Source organism: Chiloscyllium plagiosum, chromosome 16, assembly GCF_004010195.1.
Source record: "Chiloscyllium plagiosum isolate BGI_BamShark_2017 chromosome 16, ASM401019v2, whole genome shotgun sequence".
Taxonomy (NCBI): domain Eukaryota; kingdom Metazoa; phylum Chordata; class Chondrichthyes; order Orectolobiformes; family Hemiscylliidae; genus Chiloscyllium; species Chiloscyllium plagiosum.
The window spans coordinates 41,029,859-41,056,212 of NC_057725.1; the positions used below are offsets into that span (position 1 = coordinate 41,029,859).

General features: G+C 39.8%; 1 protein-coding gene across 7 annotated transcripts in view; it reads right to left on the minus strand.

The window, feature by feature from the left end:
- LOC122557824 (USP6 N-terminal-like protein) overlaps positions 1-26,354 on the minus strand; it is a 264,478-nt gene that overhangs the window by 25,846 nt on the left and 212,278 nt on the right. For all 7 annotated transcript variants that reach the window (XM_043705913.1, XM_043705909.1, XM_043705912.1 and 4 more), the window contains one exon: positions 16,214-16,366. In XM_043705913.1, coding sequence (XP_043561848.1) covers positions 16,214-16,366 — 153 coding nt within the window. The remainder of the gene's footprint in view (positions 1-16,213; positions 16,367-26,354) is intronic.

A 26,354-nucleotide genomic window follows, 5' to 3' on the forward strand; every position in this document is an offset into this window, starting at 1 on the left:
ATTGTATAGGTGGTTCTCCTCTGTTTTCCGAAGTTCATCTGTGCTGCAGTGTGTGGTGGCTCGTTTGAATAGTGTTCTGATACAGCTTGGTTTCTGTGTGTTGGGATGGTTGCTGGTGTAGTTAAGTATTTGGTCAGTGTTTGTCGGTTTACGCAGGTTTGTAGTTCTCCGTTGTCCTTCCTTTCGACTGTGACTTCCAGGAATGCGAGTTTGTTGTCGGTTTCTTCCTCCTTGGTGAATTAGTGTTACTATTAGTGTTACTTCCAGTGATAGTTGAATCTTAAAAAGCAAGGTGTAGTGGACCTTATCAAGTTGAAAAGAAATTAAGTGAGGTGAACTACTTGATAGGGACTCCAGACAGAAAGAAATGTCACAGAACGTGTCACGTGAATATGCTCAAAAGGTACTTTGACAGGGAAGGAAAACAAGAGGAAAATGTGTTATTGATTATAGCACAGAGGGAAGAACCAATTTCACGGGATTCTGAATTGGACATCCCTCAAAATAAATTGGACAATGAAGAAGTTGTCAAAAATTGGGACAAATGATTGAGTTACCTTCCAGAGGAAAATCAAAATGACCTGAAAGAGTTATATGCATAATGTAGATATAGGAGATGCAATTCTGATTAAGCAACATCCTTATAGGCATAACCCTCTAAAGTTGGCATAGGTTCAGAAGGAGATTGAACGCATGTTCCAAGACGACATAATAAAAGTGAGTTAGTGACTGGAGCTCACCCATAGTAATGGTGCCAAAGCCAGATAGTACCCAACGGTTTAAGTGTGGACTATTGCAAAGTCAATGCAGTTACAAAGACTCATGCATATCCAATTCCGTGTTTGGAAGATGTGTTGAGAATGTGGGACAAGCAACTTATATTTCTGAGTTGCACTTGCTCAAAGGATACTGGCAGGTACCTTTGTCAGAAAGAACAAAGGCAATTTTGACTTTTGTAATGTTGAATGGACTGCATCAATTTAAAGTCATGCCATTTGACATGAAAAATGCGCCAGTCATATTTCAGAGACTAACCAATAAGGTCATTGCCAGACTACCCAACTGTACATATATGACCTGGTGATTTTTAGTCACACATGGAAGGAACATTTGCAACATTTATTAAATTTGTTCAATCGACTTCGGAAGGCAAGCTTGGTGGTAAATGGGGCAAAAAGTGAATTTGCCTAAGCCCAAGTCATCTTGCTGGGTCAAATTATTGGACTTGGACAAATGGCCCCACGGAATGCAAAAACAAAGGTAAAGGTAATTGAGGAGTTTCCTATACCATCAACAAAAAGAGCAGTACTACAATCCTGGGTTTGAGTGGATTTTATCAAAAATTCATACCAAATTTTAACAGTGTGGCTTCTCCACTTGCTGAATTGCTAAAGAAACGCAAGAATTTTCAGTGAACAGTGAAATGTCAGAAGGCATTTGACAGCCTGAAAGCTGAGTTTACCACTGACCCGGTATTAGCCACACCTAATTACGCAGTACGGGTATTTCTCCAAGAAGTTGAACACTCATCAGCAGAAATATTTGACAGTTGAGAAGAAGTTGAGCTTGGTGTTGGCATTACAACAATTCAGTGTTTATGTTACTAGTAACGTATCTGAGACAATTATATACACTGATCATAACCCACTGACGCTTGTGGAGAAATTTAAGGACAAAAATGCCAGACTGTTTAGATGGAGCTTGTTGTTAACAGCCATTCAAATTAAAAATTGTGTATGTGGCAGGATGAGAAAACGTGACTGCTGATGCATTGTTGAGACTCGAATGAGAAACGGAAACATTCACTGGCAGGAGTATAACAGACTGAAACAGAATGTAGTTGTGCATGTTTGCACATTTATAGTCGATGTAATGTATATGTGTGTTTTAGAATACTAACAATTTAGATTTAAGGGATTTTAAAATTAAGTCATATTTAGATATTGATGGTCCTTTTTTTTTTAAGGGGGCGGTGTGATGAATCTGCTCCTTTAACAAGGTTGTGCTGTCCTTGGCTTTTTTTCTCTGGGAGGTTGTAAACAACACAGACTCTGAAAAGTCTGGGGTTGAAGGGTTTTAGGGCCAATTTGATAATAATTAACAGATACTGCCTCAGCTAGAAGGCTTTCAAGCTTTAAAAAAGAACACTTGCATAATGAAAGAGGAGTGGCAGTTCTCCCAGCTCAGCTTTTTCCTGATGTGGCTTGGTTTTTAGCAGTAGTATAGAAAAAGGCACTGGACCCAAAGAAGCAGGTCTAGGCTGGTACTCTCTCTCTCTGACTTCTATCTTGTAAGAACTTGTTTGTGTTTCATTCAGTAATCTTGTTAATAAATTCTGTTTTGTTTAAAACTAAGTGGTTTGCCCAGTGGCACTTCTCCTTGAATATCCACTTTACACCTGCTTAAAACAACTAGCAAAGGTAGAGTCTGGGTTACCTTCTTGAAATGTTTTGAAGGGTCTGGCCTGATCCATAAAATGCTCCAGGGCCAGTACATCCTTCCTGAGTTATGAAGTCCAACACTGCACACAATACTCCAAATGTGGTCTGACTAGAGCCTGATAGATCCTCAAAATACACCCCCGCTTTTAAATTAACGTCCTCTCAAAATAAATGCCAACATTGCATTTACCTTCCTAACTACAGACTCAACCTGCAAGTTTACCTTGAGAGAATCCTGGACTAGGACTTCCAAGCCTCTTTGCATTCAGACTTCTGAATTATTGTAATTTTCTTTCTAACATCTTAGGAGTAATGAGGAGGTGTCGGTGTTGGCGTGGAGTGGGAAAAGTCACACAATACCAGGGTATAGTCTGACAACTTTACTTCAAATCACAAACTTTTGGAGTGTTGTTCTTTCATCAGGTGAAGTGCTCTGAAAGCTGGTGCTTTCAAATAAACCTGTTGGCCTATAACCTGATGTCATAGAAACATGGTAAGACAGAAGGTAGGAGCAAAAGGAGGCCATTCAGCCCTTCAAGCCTGCTCCTCAATTCATCATGATCATGGCTGACCGTCCAACTCAACAGCCTAATTCTGCTTTCTCCACATAACCTTTGATACCATTCACCCCAAATGCTAAATCTAGCCACCTCCTGAATATACAAGGTTTTGGTATCAACTACTTCCTGTAGTAACGAATTCCACAGGCTCTTTGGTTGAAGAAATGTCTCCACATCTCCATTCTACCTGGTCCAGCCCAAATCCTCAGACTGTGACCTTTGGTTCTGGACACACCCACCATCAGAAACATCCTCCCTACATCTACCCTGTCTAGTCCTGTTAGAATTTTATAAGTCTCTATGAGATCCTCCCTCATTTATCTGAACTCCAGTGAAAACAATCCTAACTTAGTCAATCTCTCCTTATATATTAGTCCCGCCATCCCCGGAATCAGCTTGGTAAACCTTCACTGCACTCCCTCGAGAGCAAGAGCATTCTTCCTCAGAAAAGGAAACCAAAACAAAACACAATATTCTAGGTGTAGCCTCACCAAGGCATGTATAACAACAACAACACATTCCTGCTCCTGTACTCGAAGCTTCTTGCAATGAAGGCCAACATTCCATTTGCCTTCTTTACCGCCTGCTTCACTGCATGCCTCCCTTCAACGACTGGTGCACAAGGACACCTTGGTCCCACTGCACACTCCCCTCTCCCAATTTACAGCCATTCAGGTCATAATCTGCCTTCTTGTTTGTGCTTCCAAAGGGAATAACCTTGCATTTATCCAAATTATACTGCACCTGCCATTGATTTGTCCACTCACCCAATATGTCCAGATCATGCTGAAGAAGGTCTGCATCCTCGTCACAGTTCACTCTCCCACCCAACTTGGTATCATCTGCAAACCTTGAGATGTTACATTCCCCCATAGGATCTATCGCCCAAAGTCAAGTGGCTTCTGATTATATCTTAAGAATTGTCAACGTAACGCTATAGATGAATGGGGAAATAGAGAAAAACAATTGCTGGAAGGAATAAACCCAATTTCTGGTCAAAGTTTGTTTCTTTATTTTTTTCATAGGATGTCAGCATTACTGGCAAGGCCAGCCAACATTTGTTGTCCATTCTGAATTGTCCTTGAACTAAGTGGCTTGCTAGGCATTGAGAGTGCAGTTAAGAGCCAACTGAGGGTTTGAGATCACAAAATCAAGACCAGGTAAGATAAAACAAAGAACTGAAGATGCTGGAGATCTGAAATAAAAACAGAAATTTCTGGAGAAACTCAGGAGGTCTGGCAGCATATGTGGGAAGAACACACAGTGAACAATGAGTCTGGAGACTTTTCATCAGAACTGGTAAGGATGTAGATTTCCTTCGGTAAAAGGCATTAGTGAATCTGATAGGTCAATGATAATTTCATGGTCACCATGACTAAGAATAGCTTTCAACGGCAGATTGTGTTATTAGAATTTAAATTCCATCAGCTGCTTTTCTTGATGTCATTGAAATGTATGTTCTATTGTTACGTTAGTCTAGCATCCACTATCAAGGGACCTGCAGCAACCAACCCCATTCTGCTTGAATATCATAGAACATAGAACATAGAACAATACAGCACAGAACAGGCCCTTCGGCCCACGATGTTGTGCCGAACTTCTAACCTAGATTAAGTACCCATCCATGTACCTATCCAAATGCCGCTTAAAGGTCGCCAATGATTCCGACTCTACCACACCCACGGGCAGCGCATTCCATGCCCCCACCACTCTCTGGGTAAAGAACCCACCCCTGACATCTCCCCTATACCTTCCACCCTTCACCTTAAATTTATGTCCCCTTGTAACACTCTGTTGTACCCGGGGAAAAAGTTTCTGACTGTCTACTCTATCTATTCCTCTGATCATCTTATAAAAGTTAAAGTCAACTTCTTAGCATTAAAATATATTTTTAAAATGAGTGAATTTCATTTTATGAAGTCCATGTACTAGTTCTAATTAATTTATTTCAATGCAATTTCCAGGCATTTAATGTGAGATATTAAATGTGATCAACAGGTAGCTGTTTATTTTAATCATTAAATCTAAGAAAACTATATGTTATGCATTCTATCTTTCATTACTGCTGGACATAAGTCTCTTGTGTAAAACTGTATCAAATGTCTTAAGAACTTCATGTACCATTATGTCCAGATTAACCCTTCCCCTCATCAATTCTCTCTGTTACCTTAACAAATACATGCTGAATGCTCCAAATTAACTCATATTTTACCATGTGACTATTAATTTTATACTGAATAATTGTTTTGAGAGTTTCTCCATTTAAATTGACTGGTTTGTAATTGCTAAACCAAAGATGTAACATTTGCATATCCAGTCCTTTAGCACACACCCTGTTCCAGTGTCTAAAACACTTTCTGTCATTGAACCCTCTGAAACATCACCTTTCTCTCACACTATAATGCTTTCCTTAATTGAAAATGCCACTTCCTTCTTTTTTGTTATTTTCATTATTTTTTTGAAAACCTTGTGACCCAGAATGTTTATGACTCAAATTTGTTCTTCCTTGAGCCAGGTATTAATTATTGCCACAACATCACAATCTCACATGGCAGTCTGAATCTGTAACTTTTCAATCTTGTTTACTATACTCTGTGTATTCACATACATTTGGTGTAACCCTGATTTAGATTTCATTTACTTTCTTCCTTATTCTAACTCCACTATTCTTTATGTTAGTGCTATCCACATCTCCTAGAATTTTGTGCAGCCTGGTCTTACCTCTTAATATTCTGTCTTGGTTCCCACACCTCTGCTAAAATACTTTAAATCATTCCATAAAACAGTCCACAAGAATTCAGTTTCAGCTCTGTTCAATTGCAATGGTGCCATTTCCCCCCAGCCAGTCTCAACACGCCATGCATCTAAAGCCCTCCCTCTTGCATCATCTTTGCAGCCATACATTTATCTGACATATCTTCCTATTTCTGTACACACTTGCATGTTGCAATGGGAGCAATCTGGAGATGATTACTTTAGAGGTCCTGCTTGCTAATTTTAGACCTAGCTTCCCAAATTCTGATGGGAGGACTATATTATTAATTAATTAATTAATTAGTTAATTATTAATGATTTTGTTAGCACTAATGAGGAACACAACCTCTGTCTTTAATTGTCTCCCAGAAGAATATCTTGCAGCCATTCTGTGACATCTCTGACCCAATGAACAGGGGGGCAACGTGGAGAGATGTTGCCATCTGCAAAAACGTCTTGTTGTTCCCCGAGCTAAAGGATCCCAAGCAGTCCAGCCCTTCCACTCTTCTTTCTCCCTTCATGTACATTTGGGTCCCATATGGTGCCATAAGCATGGGTCTTGTTGCATTCCAAGGATACCTCTCCTCACCATTATTCAGAATGGAAAATTTGTTAATGAGCACGACTTCTAGGAACTCCTGTACTACCAGCCTGTGTCTCTTGGACTCCCTGGTGGTCACCCCCATTACCTATCTGCCTACTTGTCCCTAACTTGCAATGTGACCACTTCTCTGATCATGCGAGCTATGTCATTCTCTGCCTTATGAGTTCATATCAGTGACTCCAACCACTGCCTGAGTTCTGAAACCCCAAGTTCAAGCTGGTGGAATAAATGACACTTCCTGCGAATGGACTCACAAAAAGTGTCCATGACTCCCCACATGCCACAGGATGGACATTTTGCTTGGCTGGGCGGCCCTGCCATAGTTTAGACTTATTCTCTTCAGTTAATATACTTACTGTGATTTCTCACACTCAATTTAATATCCAGTACCTTAACTTACTTTAGCCTTATGCTTGTGCTATTGAATATAAACTGGAGATAAACACAAAATAGAAATTCTTCACCTTTACTCATAAATCGGTTCCATCTTCGATGCCTGTGAATTCTTACTTCCGTGTTCTAGATTAGAAATGTCATTTTTCAAAATTACCCAAGTTGAAACTCAATCCCAAATTGTTGCAATCAATCAATTCACGATGTTTCTGTGATATCACTCACAGACTACTTTTTCCTTTTCATCTGCTGATTCATTTGGTGTCTACTCTCTCTGCTCATTCTGTTCTATCTGGAGACTGCTCTTCCTTGCTTACAGTATTTTATTTAATCTTCACTCTGTCTCATGGTTTTTTATCTGGAGTCCACTCTTCCTCACTCTTGCACTGTTTTATGGAGTGGAGTTCCTCAGCTCTTGATATTGATTTGATTTACAATTTGTTATTGGTACATATAACGAGATACAGTGAAAAGTATTGTTTTGCATGCTAACCAGACAAATCATACCTTTTGTAAGCATATCAGGATAATCGAATAGAATACAGAATATAGTTTTACAGCAACAGACAAGGTGCAGAGAAGGATCAATTCTAATATATGAGAGGTCCATACATAAATCTGATAACAGCAGGGGAAAAAGTTGTTCTTGAATCTGTTGCTATGTGTTTTCAAACTTCTGTATCTACTGCCGATGGAAAGAGAGCAGAACCAGGGTGGGAGGGATCTTTGATTATGTTGGCTGCTTTCTTGTGGCAACAGGAAGTATAGGTGGAGTCAATGGAAGGAAGGCTGATTTGGGTGATGGACTGGGCTACGTTTACAACTCTCTAACTTCTTGTGGTTTTGGGCACAGCAGTTTTCATACCAAGCTGTGGTGTATCCGGGTAGAATGCTTTCTATGGTTTCTACAAAAATTGATAAGAGTCATTGTGGACATACCAATTTCCTGAGCCTTCTGAGGAAGTAGAAGTGATGGTGTGCTTTCTTGACAGTAGCATCCTTGCCAAGGTAGAGGACAATTTCAAAGTTTATGGATGACAAATTTGGGAGATTTGTAAACTGTGAGGAGGACAGTGTAGAACTTCAAAAGGACACTGACATATCAGTGGAATAGATCGATAGCGAGCAAATGAGGTTCAATGCAGAGATGTGTGAGGTGATCCATTTTGGTACGAAGAATGCTGAGAGACCCTAAACATTATTATTCTAAAGAGTATGCAAGAGCAGAGAGAGCTGAATGTATACATACTCAAGTCATTAAAGGTGGCATAAAGCATTAATATTTCTAACCATCAAAAATGGGAACATAGAGTATAGGACACAATAATACTATAATGCTGTAACACTACAACAATGAAAGCTAAGACACTAGTTAGACCGGAGCTACTGTGTACAGACTTGGACGTCACTTACAGGATGGATATAAATGCATTGGACAGAATGCAAAGTTCTTTATGAGAATAGTCTCAGGGATGAGATACTTCAGATGCAAGGCAAGATTGGAGAAGGTGGGGCTGTTTACATTGGAGAGGAAAAGGCTAATGGAAAGTTTAAAAATCATGAGGGGGGTCAGAGAATGGCAGGGTTTAGTCCAGTGGGGCAACATGCTTGGGTCTGGAGGAATAAAGAGAATCAATTTAGGTCTAATTACAGTGGTGAAGATATATTGGGGATTTCAGGTTAGTCAGCTCCATGGTGGGGGGGGTGTCAGGGTCGTTCCAGTAGTGGTGAATATCAGTTATTGTATGGTTCAGCTGGTGGGGTGGTGTTTTGATTGGGTTTCAGGTTTTGGGGGGTTTGGGGGGAGGAATGAATATCAGGTTTGGTCTGGCAGTGGTGGCGGTGAGGTTGGCTCCAGTCTGGGCAAGGGGTGGGTGAGAAGTCAGACCCACTGAATGCATCACATTCAGTGGCGGGGAGGTCTGAGGGATGGCACGATAGGACTTGAAACTGGTGTGGGGCCAGGGATGAAATGTTGGCTCAAGTCAGGTCATGTCTGGCAGGAGTAGTGTCAGGCATTGGCAGGAGGTGTAATTCCAGATGTGAGTTAAGTATGGGGTCTGTTGAATAGTTATTCAAGAGCTTGACTATTTATTTAAAAATCCAACTTTTTCTGAGTAACTATTTTATGTAGTTTCATCAAAGCCCTTCAAATTTTCCAATTTAAATAGAGGCTTTTGGAGGGTTCCAGGTGAGGGGAACCACTAAGCAGAATCTTCAATTTCTTGGACAATTCCTTCATTGTTTGGTCTGATGGGGATTCTGCAGAGTCCTCATGCACAACTCTTATCTACTCTGGAATAATGAGTGTCAGGCCAACGGAAATTCTGTTTGGACATGTTATAAATGGAGAGAGCAACAGAGTCATTGTTTCAGGTCATATTTCTATTTCTGGTTAAAGGACATCCATATAGAATGCTAACTCCTCTTTGTGCTGTTTTACATGGAATTTGTGACATTTTTATAACACAGAGGTGTCAGGGAGCCAGAAGCAGAAATATTGACTTTGTTACAAACATTTTAGTTGCAGTATTTAAAATTGACCACAAGGTGGTAGATGAAACCTAAACGTCTTCAAAGTTAAAAATCACACAATACCAGGTTATAGTCCAACAGGTTTAATTGGAAGCACTAGCTTTCGGAGCGCTGCTCCTTCATCAGGCACAACCACCTGATGAAGGAGCAATGCTCCAAAAGCTAGTGCTTCCAATTAAATCTGTTGGACTATAACCTGGTGTTGTGTGATTTTTAACTTTGTACACCCCAGTCAACACCGGCATCTCTATATCATAAAAGTCTTCAAGAGAACAAGCATATGAGCAGGAGCTGGAGAAAGTTCCTTCGAAGGTGCATCCAGCATCTGAAAGTCCCTGAACAAGGTGCATGCAAGTTAGCTCTTTAAGTTGCATTGCATGCACAGCTACACACAAAAAAAGGAGTGACACATTTAAATAAATTGTGCAATCCAAAACAAAATGTAGAAGAAATGGTGAAGAGGACTAGGCATCCCTCAAGCATATTCTATCATTCAATGGAACTGTCATTGACCTATGACCTTATTATGTACTCACCTTTTCCCTTGATTCCTTTGGTTAACCTGAATATATCAATCTCAGATTTAAAACCAAGAATCGATCCAGCACTTATTGCCGCCTGTGAAATAATATTACACCTTTTGGGTGCAATTTGGTGGCAAATATGACAGCTCACTCCACTAAAGCTTGCACGAGTCCATACATCACATGATCAAGTTAGAGTGGAAAGGGGCCACCATGGCATGTCCATTAGGCTCAATTTTGAACCATTGAGCATAAATTTATTCCTGGGTCCTCTGTAGTTTAGTGGAGATCCAATATTAAATTTGAATTGGATGGCTTTCCCAAGCTTTCCAAAGGCTGCTCAGTTTGCTCAGATGTATAATCTATCAATATCTTATTGTAATTTTAAACTGTCATCCATACTGCAATGCTATCTATCACGTGCAAACATTTGCAAATGTTTGCGCGTGGTTCTTTCTATATCCCATCATCACCTCAGTTATTAGTAAATAATTAATGATCTATGATCTCACCAAATGGTGGAAGTACAGGCTCGATGGGCTAAATGACTCCAATGTTAATGTATGGAATCCCCAAAGAACCCTGTGGAATGCCACTTGTCATGTTATGCCAATAAGGAAATGCAGTTCTTAAAACTGTCATGTGAACCTGAGTTGTCAATTCACCAGTACTGTCGTAGAGTTTGCAAGAATTAAAAAAAATCATCCATTCAGGAGCAAAATCATGAATACATTAAAAATATATTTACAAATTTTTGTGGAGCACTACACTATTAGTAATAAAAATATTAAAGACGAGGAAAGATATTATTTTATTAGCCAGGGTGATTAAAGGCAGAAAGTCATGTAAATGAAATTTAAATATCTTCCATAGCAGGATCATGTAACATTGGTGTTAAGGCTATTTATTTGCAGTTATTGAAAAATGGGCCGAATTACAGAACATGATCCTGAAAATACCATCAAAATTTCAATAAACCCTTTCATATTTTGTAATGAAACCAGAATATAATTTAAAGTTACCAAGCATGAGCGATCCTAACTATAAACTGACAACTTGTGACAGAGTCATAGAGATATACAGCATGGAAACAGACCTCTCGGTCCAACTTGTCCATGCGACCAGATATTCCAACCCAAATCGAGTACCACCTGCCAATAACTGGCCCATGTCCATCCAAACCCTTCCTATTCATATACTCATTCAGATGCCTTTTCCATTTTGCAATTGTACAAGCCTCCACCACTTCCTCTGGCAGCTCATTCTATAAACGTACCACCCTTTGTGTGAAAAATTTCCCCTTAGGTCTCTTTTATATTATTCCCCTCTCACCCTAAATTTATGCCCTAGGTCTGGACTCCTCCAACAAGGGAAAAGACTTTGTCTATTTATCCTATCCATGCCCCTCATGATTTTATAAACCTCTATAAAGGTCACCCCTCAGCATCCGACGCTCCAGGGAAAATAGTCCCAGCCTAATCAGCTTTTCCCTGTAGCTCAAATCCTCCAACTCTGGCAACATCCTTCTAAATCTTTTCTGAACCCTTTCAAGTTTTACAAATTCCATCTGATAGGAAGGAGGCCAGAATTGCTTGCAATATTCTAAAAGTGGCTGAACCAATGTCCTGTACAGCCACAGCATGACCTCCCAACTCCTGTACTCAATACTCTGACCAATAAAGGAAGGCATACCAAATGCCTTCTTCACTATCCTATCTACCTGCGACTCCACTTTCAAGGAGCTATGAACCTGCATTCCAAGGTCTCTTTGATCAGCAACACTCCCTAGAACTTTACCATTGAGTGCATAAGTCCTGCTAAGATTTGCTTTCCCAAAATGCAGCACCTCACATTTTTCAAAACAAACTCCACCTGCCACTCCTCAGCCCATTGGCTAATCTGATCAAGATCCCGTTGTAATCTGAGGTAACCTTCTTCGCTGTCCATGACAGCTCCAATTTTGGTGTTAATCTGCAAATTTATGAACTATACCTCTTATGCTCACGTCCAAATCATTTATATAAAATGACAAAAAGTCGAGGACCCAGCACCGATCCTTGTGGCACTCCACTGGTCACAGGCCTCCAGTCTGAAAAACAACCCTCCACCACCACCCTCTATCTTCTACCTTTGAGCCAGTTCTGTACCCAAATGACTAGTTCTCCCTGTATTCCATGAGATCTAACCTTGCTAACCAATCTCCCATGGGGAACCTTGTCAAACACCTTACTGAGATCCATATAGATCACGTCCACTGCTCTGCCCTCATTAATTCTCTTTGTTACTTATTTTAAAAGCTCAATCAAGTTTGAGAGACATGGTTTCCCATGCACAAAGCCATGTCGATTATCCCTAATCAGTCCTTGCCTTTCCAAATACATATACATCCTGTCCCTCGGGATTCCCTCCAACAATTTGCCCACCACTGACACCAGGCCTACCGGTCTATAGTTCCCTGGCTTGTCCTTACCACCCTTCTTAAACAGTGGCACCAGATTAGCCAACCTCCAGTCTTCCGGCACGTCACCTGTGACTATTGATGATACAGATATCTCAGTAAGATGCCCAGCAATTACTTCCCTAGCTTGCCACAAAGTTCTAGGGTACACCTGATCAGGTCCTGGGAATCTATCCACTTTTATGCGTTTCAAGACATCCAGCACTTCGAGATGTCACCATCGATTTCCCTACATTCTATATCTTCCACGTCTTTTTCCACAGTGAATATTGATTTAAAATACTCGTTTAGTATCTACCCCATCTCCTGCGGCTCCACTCAGAGGGTACCTTGCTGATCTTTGAGGGGCCCTATTCTCTCCTTAGTTACCCTTTTGTCCTTAATGCATTTGTAAAAACCCTCTGAATTCTCCTTAACTCTATTTGCCAAAGCTATCTCATATTCCCTCTTTGCCCTCCTGATTTCTCTCTTAAGTATACTCCTACTGTTTCTGTACTCTTCAAGGTTTCACTCGATCTATCCTGTCTACACCTGACATATGCTTCCTTCTTTTTCTTAACCAAACCCTCATCTTCTCTAGTCATCTAGCATTCCCTATACCTACCAGCCTTTCCTTTCACCTTAACAGGAATGTACTGTCTCTGGACTCTCGTTATGTCATTTCTGAAGGCTTCCCCTTTTCCAGCCACCCCTTTACCTGTGAACATTTGCTCCAGTCAGCTTTTGAAAGTTCTTGCCCAATAGCATCAAAATTGGCCTTCCTCAAATTTAGAACTTCAACTTTTAGATCTGGTCTATCCTTTTCCATCACCATTCTAAAACTAATACAATTATGGTCGCTGGCCCCAAAGTGCTCCCCCACTGATACCTCAGTTACCCGCCCTGCCTTATTTCCCAAGAGTAGGTCAAGTTTTGCACCTTCTCTAGTTGGTACATCTACATACTGAATCAGAAAAGTGTCTACACACTTAAATTCCTCTCCATCTAAACCCTTAACACTATGGCAGTCCCAGTCTATGTTTGGAAAGTTACAAATTCCCTACCATAACCACCCGATGACTCTTACAGATAACTGAAATCTCCTTACAAATTTATTCCTCAATTTCCTGCTGACTAATCGGGGGGCGATAGTACAATTCCAATAAGGTGATCATCCCTTTCTTATTTCTCAGTTCCACCCAAATAACCTCCCCGGATGTATTTCCAGGAATATTCTCCCTCAGTACAGCTGTAATGCTATCCTTTATCAAAAACACCGCTCCCCCTCCTCTCTTGTCTCCCTTTCTGTCCCTCCGGTAACATGTGTATCCTGGAACATTAAGCTGCCAGTCCTGCTCATCCCTGAGCCATGTTTCTGTAATTGCTATGATATCCCAGTTCCATATTCCTAACCATGTCCTGAGTTCACGTCCCTTCCCTGTTAAGCCTCTTGCATTGAAATAAATGCAGTTTAATTTATCAGTCCTACCTTGTTCTCTGCTTTGTCCATGCCTGCCCTGACTGTTTGACTCACTTCTTTTCTCAACTGTACCAGTCTCAGATTGATCTCTTTACTCACTATCTCCCCGGGTTCCAACCCCCCACCTCCCTAGTAGCTCCAGCAAATCTCTCTCGCAGTATATTAGTCCCCTTCCAATTCACGTGCAATCTGTCCTTCTTTTACAGGTCACTTCTACCCCAGAAGAGATTCCAATGATCCAAAAATGTGAATCCTTCTCCCATACACCAGCTCCTCAAACATGCATTCATCTGCTGTATCCTTCCTCACCAGCTCGTAGCACCTGGAGTAATCCAGATATTACTACTCTCAGGGCCCTTCTTTTTAAATTCATGCCTACCTCTATATTCTCCCTTCAGAATCTCATCCTTTCCCTTACTATATCATTGGTTCCAATCTGTACAATTACCTCCTGCTGGGCCCTCTCCCTCTTGAGAACATTCTGCACCCTCTCGGAGATATCCTTGATCCTGGCATCAGGGAGGCAACTCACCATTCTGATTTTTCGCCATAGAAACAACTGTCTGAGTTCGAACTAGAAAGTCCCCTAACACAATTGATTTCTTGGAACCCGATGTACCCCTCATTGCATTACAGCCAGTCTCGATACCAAAAAACTTGGCTGTCCGTGCCACATTCCCCTGAGAATCCATCACTCTTTGCATTTTCCAAAACAGCATACTTGATTGAAATGGGGATAGCCTCAGAAGACTCCTGCACTATCTGCCTACCTCTTTTACCTTTCCTTGAGTTAACCCATTTATGTGACTGTATCTGCAACGTTTCTCCCTTCCTATATCTTGATGTCACAAGGAATTAAAGGCTACGGTGAGAATGCGGGTAAGTGGAGTTGAAATGCCCATCAGCCATGATTAAATGGCAGAGTGGGCTCGATGGGCCGAATGACCTTACTTCCACTTCCACTCTTATGTCTTATGGTCTACAAAACACTGCTCCAGGCTAACTTGATACTTATGGCTTATATTTTTAAGGTTATTCAAGAGACATATCTCAATAAAATATATAATCAAGAAAAAAATCCACTCCACTCCAATGCAGGCTTACTGTATGGCTACACTTAAAACTATTCACTTATCTGTTTCTGTGAACTCTCCCAAACAGGTTCCTCCAAGATCTGTAGTGAATTTTACCAGATGCACTGCAGATTCACTGTGTGTGTGTGTGTGAGTGTGAGTGTGAGTGTGAGTGTGAGTGAGAGAGAGAGAGAGAGAGAGCGCGAGCGCGAGAGCGAGAGCTACACTGCTAACTGACACAGCAGTGAATCTGCGCAGTTACTGCCTTTGCTGTTTGAATTCATGTATCGCGAGACATCGGAGTGCGTCTGGGAAAATTAACAAACAGTGAAATTCACAACTGACCTTGAAGGAACCTGTTTGGGAGAGTTCACAGCACAGAAACAGATAAGTGAATAGTTTTAAGTGTGGCCTTACAGTAAGCCTGCATTAGTGAGTAGAGTGGGTTCTTTCTTGATTGTATGTTTTATTGAGATTAAACTTGATTAAACTTAAAAATATAAGCTGCAAGTGATACTGAAAATACAAAAATTCCGAGATCCTGGGAGAAATTCACAGTTGCCCATTATGTATCTGAAAACTAGAAGCTAGCAGGATGAAACCTAAATGCAGATATGGGGAAGGAATTTAATAGATGAAAAGCTGCTAAGTAAAACAATATATTTGTTAGTATTTAGGTATGCCATGCATGTAATTTACAGTGAAGTGGGAATTTACTGCTATTATTATTTCATATACCTGCTTATTACTGCATTACAGTTATTGGTTTTTGCAGCTATTTTACAATAACTCAGCAACAACTTCGCAATCAATTTATCACTGTCACGCACTGTCTAAGTCCATATTAAACTTGAAAATGTGATAATACCCATCAAATGTACATTTTAGTATAAACATTTACAGTAAGATTCTTACACCTTTTGGCCCAAGGTCAACTGTCATTACATTTCCATTTTAACAGCTTTAGCTTGCCTCAGAGTGCAGGCAGAAAACAAACTTCTTTTGTAAACCACTAAAAAATGGAAGATGTGATGTGTCAATTCCCCAAATTGCTCATATAATGATCTCCATCTTAGCTAGTATCTCACTGTACTGGAGCTACCTTTAATTATTGAAGTGAGAAAAGGAACACTGTCTGAAATTCATTTTCCAATAGAAACCTGTAGTTTAGAATATTAACTTTTCTCCTGTGATAGGAAGTGTTGTATGGTCAACAGTTGCACCAAAGAAGTGAAGGAAAGAAAAATGAACTCTTCAGTGTAAGTGGAAGTCTGGAATTAATTCAAAAAATTACAATAAAACGTTATTTAGAAAACTGAATTTACTCGGTAATACAAATATTCCTTAAATCTTAAAATTAAGATGAATGTTAAGAGATAAATAGGTTAAACTTTTGTAGAATTGTGACATACCTGGTGGAGGAAGTTCAAGCTTTAATTTCCTGAGCTCGACCATAGACTTTTCCAATTGCTCAATAACAACATCATCATCATATTGAAAGTTTTTTGACATAATTTCCTGAAGGAATTCTCGGAGATCTTCTAATGACATTTTCATCAGGCGCTCTGAGTAAAAATAAAATTGCTTTTTGAATTCTAACTTAACAAATATGGAACTTGATGGTTGCTGAAAAAAAAATAACAGTCAGTTCTGCTATAAGTATAAGGCACAGGAGCTGAAGTTAGGCCATTCAGCCCATCAAGTCTGCTCCACCACTCAATCATGGATGATAAGTTTCTAATCCAATAGATTCATCACTCTCTGTCTTAAGAAATTTCTCCTTATCTCCATTCTAACGTGGGTTTCCTCAAAGCGAATTGGCTTGAACATGATTGAAGAATTTAGACTGTTTTTTGTAGAATGCAAACTTCCTTACCTGTACTAGCTATATTGTGATTCTGGTCCCATTAGTTTAAATGGCATGGCTATTGCGCGATTTTTTTATAACGCGAGATTGCATGAGAATGGAACTATTGTGTTATATTGGAACCGACTTGTACTGGTGTAGCTTTTTATTTTTCAGTAACCAGGATGGAATTTAACTTAAATGCAAAATTTTAAAAGGAACAGCAATTTATATTTATGAGAAGACGATGATTGAGTGTGATTTGGATAATTGAGTGACTGGCCAAATGTATGGCAGATGAAGTATGATGAGGATAAATGCGAAATTACAGAGATGCGTTAGGGGTATGGTAGGTAGTTAATGAGAAGAGTTTGGATGATAGCACTAGGCTTCACAGTAGAAATCTACTATGCAACTTTACAAAATGACAGAGCCAAAATATGGTAAAGTTTAATCAATTCTTCATGCTTTCAAAGGACAGAATCTTGCAAGTGTACCTTCCACCAAGCTTAAATGAAGCACACAGCAAGACTGACTGTTGATCTGACTGGTAATCTAAGTTAGCTGCTTGTAATTGTTAGTACAACAGGAATTTTTAAATAAGTGTTGGCCAATTGAGAACTCACATCTAATATCGAACACTATGCCCGAGATTTCCAAGCATGGGCTGATTGAATACAGTCAATTCTTCACCTATTGCATAAAGCTGAGAGGCCCGTTCTGTTTGATATGATCCACCAATTGTTGGAACATACAGCCAACATAGCTGGCATCACATCAACAGTAAAATTCACATTCTACATTACTCATTTGTGAGCTAGAAAGAATGATTTTGGCTTGACCATCTTCAGTCATCAATATGTATTGAACAACAGGAGATGGGTGAGATACTAAATGAACATTTCACATCAATATTTATTATGGAGAAGAATATGGAAGCTAGAGAATTTGGGGAAATCAACAGTGAGGTCTTGGAAAATATCAATTTTACAGAACAGGAGGTATAGCTATTAAAATGCATGAGGTAGACAAATGGGAAGCTAGGGAAGCAATTGGCTGGGCTCCTTGCTGAGATATTTGTATCATCGACAGTTATGAGTGAGGTGACAGAAGACTTGAGGGTGGTTAATGTGGTGCCATTATTGAAGAAAGATGTGAAGGAAAAGCCAGGGAACTAAGGACCGGTGAGACTTCGTCAGTGATGGGTAAATTGTTGGCGAGGAAATTGTGTGTCTCACTACTTTGATTGAGCTTTTTGAAGAGATGACAAAGAAGATTGATGAAAGCTGAGCGATATACAATATCTATATGGACTTAGCAAAGTAATCAACAAGGTTCCACACGATAGACTGGTTAGCAAGGTTAGATCATATGGAATCCAGGGCAGCTAGCCAATTAGATACAAAATTCGCTCCAAAGTCGGAACAGAGGTTGGTGGTAGAGGGTTGTATTTTGGACTGGAGGCCTGTGACCAGTGGTGTGCTGCAAGGATCAGAGCTGGGTTCACTGCTTTTCATCATTTATATCAATTATTTGGATGTGAATACAGAGGTATGGTTAGTACATTTGCAGATTAAAACAAAATTGGTGGTGTAGTGGACAGTAAAAAAAAGTTATCTTAGAGTACAACAGGAGCTTGATCAGATGGGTCAACGGGTTGAGGAGTGGCAGATGGGGAGTGTTGCCGAAATGAGACCTCGAGTTGTAGTTGCATAATTCCTTAAAAGTGCAGTTGCAGGTAGACAAGGTGGTGAAGGTGGTATTGGCATGCTTGCCTTCATTAGTCAGTGCACTGACTATAGGAGTCAGGATGTTATGTATCGACTGTACAAGGCATTGGTGAGGCCACTTCTAAAATACTGCGTTCAATGCTGATCTCCCTGCTACAAGAAAGTTGTTATTAAACTTGAAAGGGTTCAGAAAAGATTGCTGGGATTGAAGGGTCTGAGCTATAGGGAGAGGCTGAATAGGTAGGGGGTTTCTCATTGGTGTGTTGGAGGCTGAAAGGTGGCCTTACAGAAGAATATAAAATCATGAGGGGCATGGACAGGGTGAACAGCCAGGATCTTTTGGCTAGGGCAGGGGAGTCCAAAATCAGAGGGCATCTTTTTAAGGTGATAGAGGAAAGATTTAAAAAGGACCTTAGGATTAACTTTTTCACGCAGATGGTGGTGCATGTACGGAAAGAGCTGCCAGAGGAAGTGGTGGAGGTGGCTACAATTACAACATTTAAAATGCATCTGGATGGTTAGATGAATATGAAGGGTTTAGAGGGATATGAGCCAAATACTGGCAAATGGGACTAGATAAATTTAGGATGTCTGGTCGGCATGGACAAGGGAGACTGAAAGGTCTGTTTTCGTGCTGCATAGCTCTATGACTCTAGTGGAAAATGCCACTTGTTCCGATATTTGATAGCAGTGTGAAATGATGAATTTTACCTGTTGCTCAAATTTGTGAGGCACCTTTCTCTTCTGGAGTTGTCTGGAGATATTTCAGGACGAAAATATGACGGCCTTGGGCCCATTCATTTTTGTGCTCATATTAATTCAGTACCAATTTATTTTACATTGCAAGCCTGGCTGATAAAATGTAGCTCACTTATGTTTGCTAGAAACTGAGTATATTCATACATTGGGCTCTGACTTTTGCAAAAAGGAAGATGTCAACACATTATATTTTTATCAATTAAACAAAACTTGGGTAAACACCATTGCCTGACATGAATTTAAAAAGCTTGGTGATTAACTGTTCCACCGTGCATTCTCCATGGCAATACCCCAGCCAAAGTCTACTTGCCCATCCATAAGCTTCCTCTTCTCCTGCAGTATAAATTGTTATTCTCTTTCAAATTTGGAATTCTTGCCAACGTAAGTATCTTGTCCCAGCAATACTTAACAAATATGATTACGTATAACAGATTGTGAAGAGGGAATGCTTACATTAAATATATTTAGAATTAATATCAGCAATTTATGATACCAAGTACATTATCAGCTATCCTAATAAAAGCAATTCTGTGCCCTTTATTACACTAAGGCCAATTCCCAGAATTGATTAGTTAGTAATCACATATTAGCAGAAACACAGTTTCGTTGCCTCTGCCCCACAAGTACTGCAGAGTATATACTTGCAAATAATGCATGGCAGCAGTATAATTAGGCATAGGTTCAGGAGTACACAAGCCAAATTTAGGATAAAGAATTAGGAAATAATTCATTATGGAAAGACTGCTAGTGAAACAGGAGTTATACTGAAACAACGGAAACATATAATTGGGAAATGGTATGGTAGGTATTGCAGAAGGTAAAAATTAAATGAATGGTAGTTATTGCTCATTGGAATCCATCTTCAGATCTAATGCAGAAGACCTAACCAAATAATACTATCATTTAATTGAACTCAAACTAATTTTCAGAACAGCGGTGGTGAATGAAGTTCATCATTACTTGGGAAAATCCTCTCATGACTTTGGCCCAGTAGCGACTGGGTGAATGTTCTATCATAGTTCTAAATGTTTATCTGTGCCTTCAGCTCATCTGCTTTATACAGTTGATACCTTGCATTAATGTTTATGCCATTACACATTGTCTTTATTACTTGATCTGCGTGTTTTGCTGTTTTCCCCATAATGCTGGTACAATCCAAAATTAATCTGATTGCTTCATTCCTTACTCACAGATCTGTATGTACCATATTTTGACTACTTACCTGATTTTCCTTTGATAGATGCAAGACCATCTCTCTAATTAGTCTGCAGCTAAATATTCCATGTTTCAACAACCCATTGTGTAATTTTTCATAACCACTTTCCTCACTTTTTTAAGTTCTTGAATGCTTGTCAAAGAAAATTCTTGAATGCTTCCTTAAAGAGGCAATTGTCATTCTTTATTTACCCTGTCAAATCCTTTATAATTAAAAGAAACTGTGTATGATTACAAACAATGTTTGGAACTTTGAAACAGCTAGAAGACTTGTGTGTGCTAAAAAACATGCTTGTTCTGTTAACCTACATGAGAGTCATTCAGAAGCAAGCAAACCCTGTTGTTGCTATGGAGGTAACTGCTACACTGCCATGCTTTAAATGAAAATTGATTGGTTTTGAATTTTAAGACATAAAATACGTCAGAAGAAAGTTGATAGAGACAGCAAACATTCAGAGTTCTCAAGAATTAGGAAGGATAACGTAGCTCTGTAATAAGATAAGTTTTGAGAGTGTGGTGCTGGAAAAGCACAGCAGGTCAGGCAGCATCTGAGGAGGAGAATCGATGTTTCGGGCAAGACCCCATTCCTAATGAAGGGTTTATGCCCGAAACATCGATTCTTAGCCTGACCTGCTGTGCTTTTCTAGCAAAACACTCTCGACTCTGACCTCCAGCATCTGCAGTCCACATTTTCTCTCTGTAATAAGTCTAACTGTGGAATGGTTGCCAAGGGCATGTCCACATTTGTCTGTCAGTGACACTTTTATTTGGAAAAGGAGATTACAATGGTACAATGAGTTGTGACCTGTGTAGCCAAATCCAGAAAAAGAAGAGGTACTGCCTTCCAGAATCCATATTTAAAAGCTTATCAAAGTGAATTCCACGGTCAGAGATTAAACTGGATTAAATTTGTTGGATTGAATTAAAATATAAAAGCTTACATTGTGTATAAGAATGCCTTTATTACTTGTTCAGGATACCTATTTATTTATTATTGCCTGTGACTGATTCCTGATGAAGGACTTATGCCTGAAACGTCGATTCTCCTGCTCCTTGGATCCTGCCTGACCTGCTGTGCTTTTCCAGCACCACATTCTTGACTGTGACTGTTCTATTCAAAGCTATATAGCAAAGATTCTTTTGATGTTTTAAATTAATCCTGGAGTTCCGGAATTGTATTCAACAAGATTTTCAAATCCTTCAAGAGGGGAGGGGAAATTAGGGAGGATAAAAGGTCAGTTTCTTTTTCACAGCTTAAATAATTCATAAAATCAGCTTGTAAACCCAGTTTTTTTTAAAAAAAGACGCTTTTCTGTTTTGCATTTTGATAAACTCTACATTTGACAGTATCTTTCAATCAGTTTTGTTTTCGGTATTGGTTTAACAATACCCCATTTTAGTTATAAATTTCAAACTAACATTAAAAGGAAATGCAATTAAATGCCTTCTCAGAATTTGGGAGTTAGATTAAATTAGTCTGTCGCATGTTATTATTACAGCTTGAAACTCCTGATTCTATTGCTTTTTAACACAAGTTTCCTGCTATTCAAACTGCACAACTTAACTGTCAGATTTTATTTCCTGCAGAGAGAAAGATTTTTGCCATTCAGGTCAACAGAGGTACTGTGCTTAGTTTTGTCTAGACATGCACAAATCAACAGTCTGCCAAAAACGTTAGAATCTAAAAAGGAAAATCTGAATTCTGAGTTAACCCACACTAATTTGTGGGCGGCACGGTGGCACAGTGGTTAGCACTGCTGCCTCACAGCGCCAGAGACCCGGGTTCAATTCCCGCCTCAGGCGACTGACTGTGTGGAGTTTGCACGTTCTCCCCGTGTCTGCGTGGGTTTCCTCCGGGTGCTCCGGTTTCCTCCCACAGTCCAAAGATGTGCAGGTCAGGTGAATTGGCCATGCTAAATTGCCCGTAGTGTTAGGTAAGGGGTAAATGTAGAGGTATGGGTGGGTTGCGCTTCGGCGGGGCGGTGTGGACTTGTTGGGCCGAAGGGCCTGTTTCCACACTGTATGTAATCTAATCTAATCTAATCTAATTTTGTGTACACCAAAATGAAATTGTGAACATTTGAAACTTCTGGTACAAGGTTTTGCTGCAGATGAAGGTAAGTACAGAGATGAGCTGATATCATCCCACCCTTGGACCATTTTTCTACAGGTGGGATCAGTAGCAGAAGACTACTTACTTGCAAGCAGCTTAAGGTAGGTCAGTATCCACATATAGCTCTCCAAAAAAAGCCTGATCGATTTATCTAAAATCACTGCTGCTTCCCATACAATGTGGGGTAATGACTTCCATTTTTGTCATTACTGATAATCAAAATTTCATTTATACTGAAGAAGTCTCAAGGCATTTGTAGTAATCCATGAAAAGATAGAAAACTCTACCATTATCAGATCAGCCACGATCACATTGAATGGCAGTGCAGGATTGATGAGCTGAACAGCCTACTTCTGCTCCTAAACCTTATGGTCGTAACAGAAAGCAGGGAATAGGAATATTTGGATCTTTTTCAGGCTAACATGAGTGGTATGCGAGAGGGGTTACTGCTGGCGCCTATTTTTTACAATTTACATAAATGATCTGGATGAACAGTAGCTACATTTGCTGTTGACACAGAGATAGGTAGAAAAGTGAGCTGTGAAAAGAACATAAGGAGCCTAAAAAGGGATACAGATAGGTTAAATGGGTGGACAGGGATCTGGCAATGGCAAATGGCAAAGTTCCAATTATGGCAGAAACAATAAAAAAACAAGCATAATATCTAAGTGGTGTGAGGCTCTAGAGCTCTGAGATACAGAGAGATCTGGGAGTCCTCATACATGAATTGTAGAAAGTTAGTATGTAGTTAAAGCAAATAGTCAGGAAAGCTGATAGAATTGTATATGTTAGAGTGAGGGGAGTTGAATACAAGAGTAGGGAAATTGTGCTTCAGTTATACAAGCAGTGGTAATACCACATCTAGAGTTCAGAACAGGTGACTGGGCTGATGGAATAATATTCATGTGCTAAAAGCAGTTGAGAGAAGACTTATTCAACTAATACCTGGAATGAGCAGATTGCCTTATGAGGAAAGGCTAGATTTGTATTCTCTGGAGTTTAGGAGAGCCAGTGCTAACTTAATTGAAACACAAGATCCTGATGGGACGTGATGAGGTGGATTTCAAAAGGGTGGGAAAATCTAGAACTTGGGATCATAGTTTAAAAATAAGGGATTGCCCATTTAAGACAGATGGGGAAACATTTTTTTTTCTCTCAGAGGATTAAATATGCTCATCCTTAAAATGAGTGGGGATGCAGATACTTTAAATATATTAAAGGCAGTTTAAAAATAAGGGATTGCCCATTTAAGACAGATGAGGAAACATTTTTTTTCTCTCAGAGGATTAAATATGCTCATCCTTAAAATGAGTGGGGATGCAGATACTTTAAATATATTAAAGGCAAAGGTAAATAGATTCTTCATTATCAAGGGAATGAAGAGTGGAGTTTAAAATTAGATCAGCCATGATGTTACTGAATGATGGAGTAGACCCGAAGGGCCAAGTGACCTACTCTTGTCCCTTGTACATATGTTAAGTAGCGTTTAGATCAGGGTGGTACTGCAAAATCACAGCAGGTCAGGCAGCATCCGAGGAGCAGGAAATCGATTTTTTGGGTAAAAGCTCAATTCCTGATGAAGGGCTTTTACCCGAAACGTTGATTTTCTTGCTCCTCGGATGCTGCATGACCTGCTGTGCTTTTCCAGCACCACTCTGATCTAAACTCTGGTTTCCAGCATCTGCAGGCCTTACTTTTGCCATATGTTAAGTAGTCTTGCTTCCAATAAATGAGTTATTTTTGAGTTCATTACAGAAATCTAATGGCTGTTTCTTTCATTCTGGATTGTAGTACAAAAGAGAAACAATTTTAGTGATTAAATAAAACATTTACACCATTGACTTGTAGAGTAGTGAGGCTCAATTACTAGCATATCTTTCCTATGTTGTCATGTCATCAAAGAATGCCTGAAGAACAGAAGCAAACATTATGTACTTCCTCATCAGATACATCCTGGTGGGCATATTGCTGCAGTGCAGAGACAATGGTCAGGTTGAAAATAATAGGGGAAAGATATGATAGGGTTTGGTGAAAGAGCACAATCAGGAACTTTCCATGACCAGGAATGAGAGATTATGTCTAAAGTGGGGCAGAACCTGAGTAAGTATATTCTGGGATTTTGGAGGAGCATGGAAATAGAACTGGTAAATGTTTCTTTTCTTTTTTAATTTAAAAAAAAGTTTGAAATTCAGTAAAAAGTTAGTAAAGTAGATAACTCATCTGAATGAGTTATCAGTCAATCATCTGAAGACTGAATAGGGCCTCAAAAGGTGCTGATTATATTGAAGCTTAAATAGCCTGAGTCATCTCAGATTACTTCAATTAAATTTAAAAGGTATGTTGAAAGCACACAATCAGTAAGCTTTGCTTGACCAGGAATGAGAGGTCATGTCCACAGTGAGGCACAGCCTGCGTGGGTCGATATTACTGGGATTTTGGAACAGTGTGGAATTCTGTGCAGAGGGAAAGAGGTGTTTTTTGCCTTTTTTGTCTCTTAGTTTATAAGGTCTTTTAACAGGATAAATTGAAGACCAGGATTCAGGGCCCAGCACAGAACAAAGAGTGATATTACAGGAAAACTGTAGGTGCACAGGTTGGTAAGAGCTGCTAATTTGACTATCTAACATGAACTTTTTTTGTGATTAAAGGAGAATAGCAATATTTTAGATTTAAAAACTAAAAGATCAGTAGAGAATTTAAAAAAAAAATTAACAGCTAAGTAAATAAAATAGAGGTGCAGGACCAGGTGGTGCTATATGTGCATGATGTGGGCATTGATGAGCTTCATTGTGACCACATCTCTAGCAAGCACTGTATTGGTTTCTCAGGCATTCTGGCTGACAGTTGATGACCTGGTTTCGAACACTGCTGCACATCAGGGAAGGGATGAGTTGCCTGGACATTGTGTTTCAGGAGGTAAGTCACACCCCTTAGATTAACTACCCCAACATTGGTCAGTGGTCAGGGACAGGAGGGTGCGATGACGAGTGAGACTGGGAGAGGGATGTAGGAGTCTCAGCCCTTGAGCTTGTCCAACAGGTTTGAAATTCTTACTCCCTGTGTGCACGAGAGTGGAAGCCATTGGGAAAACGAGAAACTGACCATAGCACAGGGAAGCAATTCAACAGGGGCCAAAAAACAGAAATGCAGTTGTAATTGGTGATAGTGTAGTCAGGGGAATTTACTCTGTTCTCTATGGCCAGGATCAAGAGTCCCAAAAGCTGCCCGGTGCTCATGTTTCATGATATCTCCTCTGGTCTACAGAGGAACTTGGAGTGAGAGGGGAAACAGGAACAAGAAAGAGCTTTTGCTGAGGGAATATAAGCTAGGGTGTGAATTAAAAAGCAGCACTAAAAAGGTAATAATCTCTGGACAACGACCTGATTCATGAGCTATTTAGCCCAAGGTCAAAAAGATTAAAAGAGTAAATGTGTGGCTCAAAGATTGGTTGGGGAAGTGGGTTTGAATTCATGAGACACTGGCACCAGTACTGGGGAAAGATGAGATGGGCACCATCTGAATCATGCTGGGATCAGAGTCCTGGTGAATTGCATAACTAGGGCTGTAAATAGGGCTTTAAAGTATTTGTGTGTGCGTTTAGTTGCATGGAAAAGAATTCAAAGGTAAAAAAGAAGGTAGGATTGCAGGTTAGTGGTGGTCCTGATTGCTACCAAAAAATAAAAAAGGGATAAAACGTTTGAACCATAATGCACCAAGGAACCATAGAGTAAAAGATCCCCTATGACGTAGTGCTCATAATGTGATACAGTTTAGTATTCAGTTTGAGAGTGAGAAGTTTAGATTGGAAGCAACTCTGCTTAATTTAAATAGAGGAATTCCAATGAAGTGCAGACAGAATTTGCTAAAGTGAGGTGGGTTAATAGAAAAGC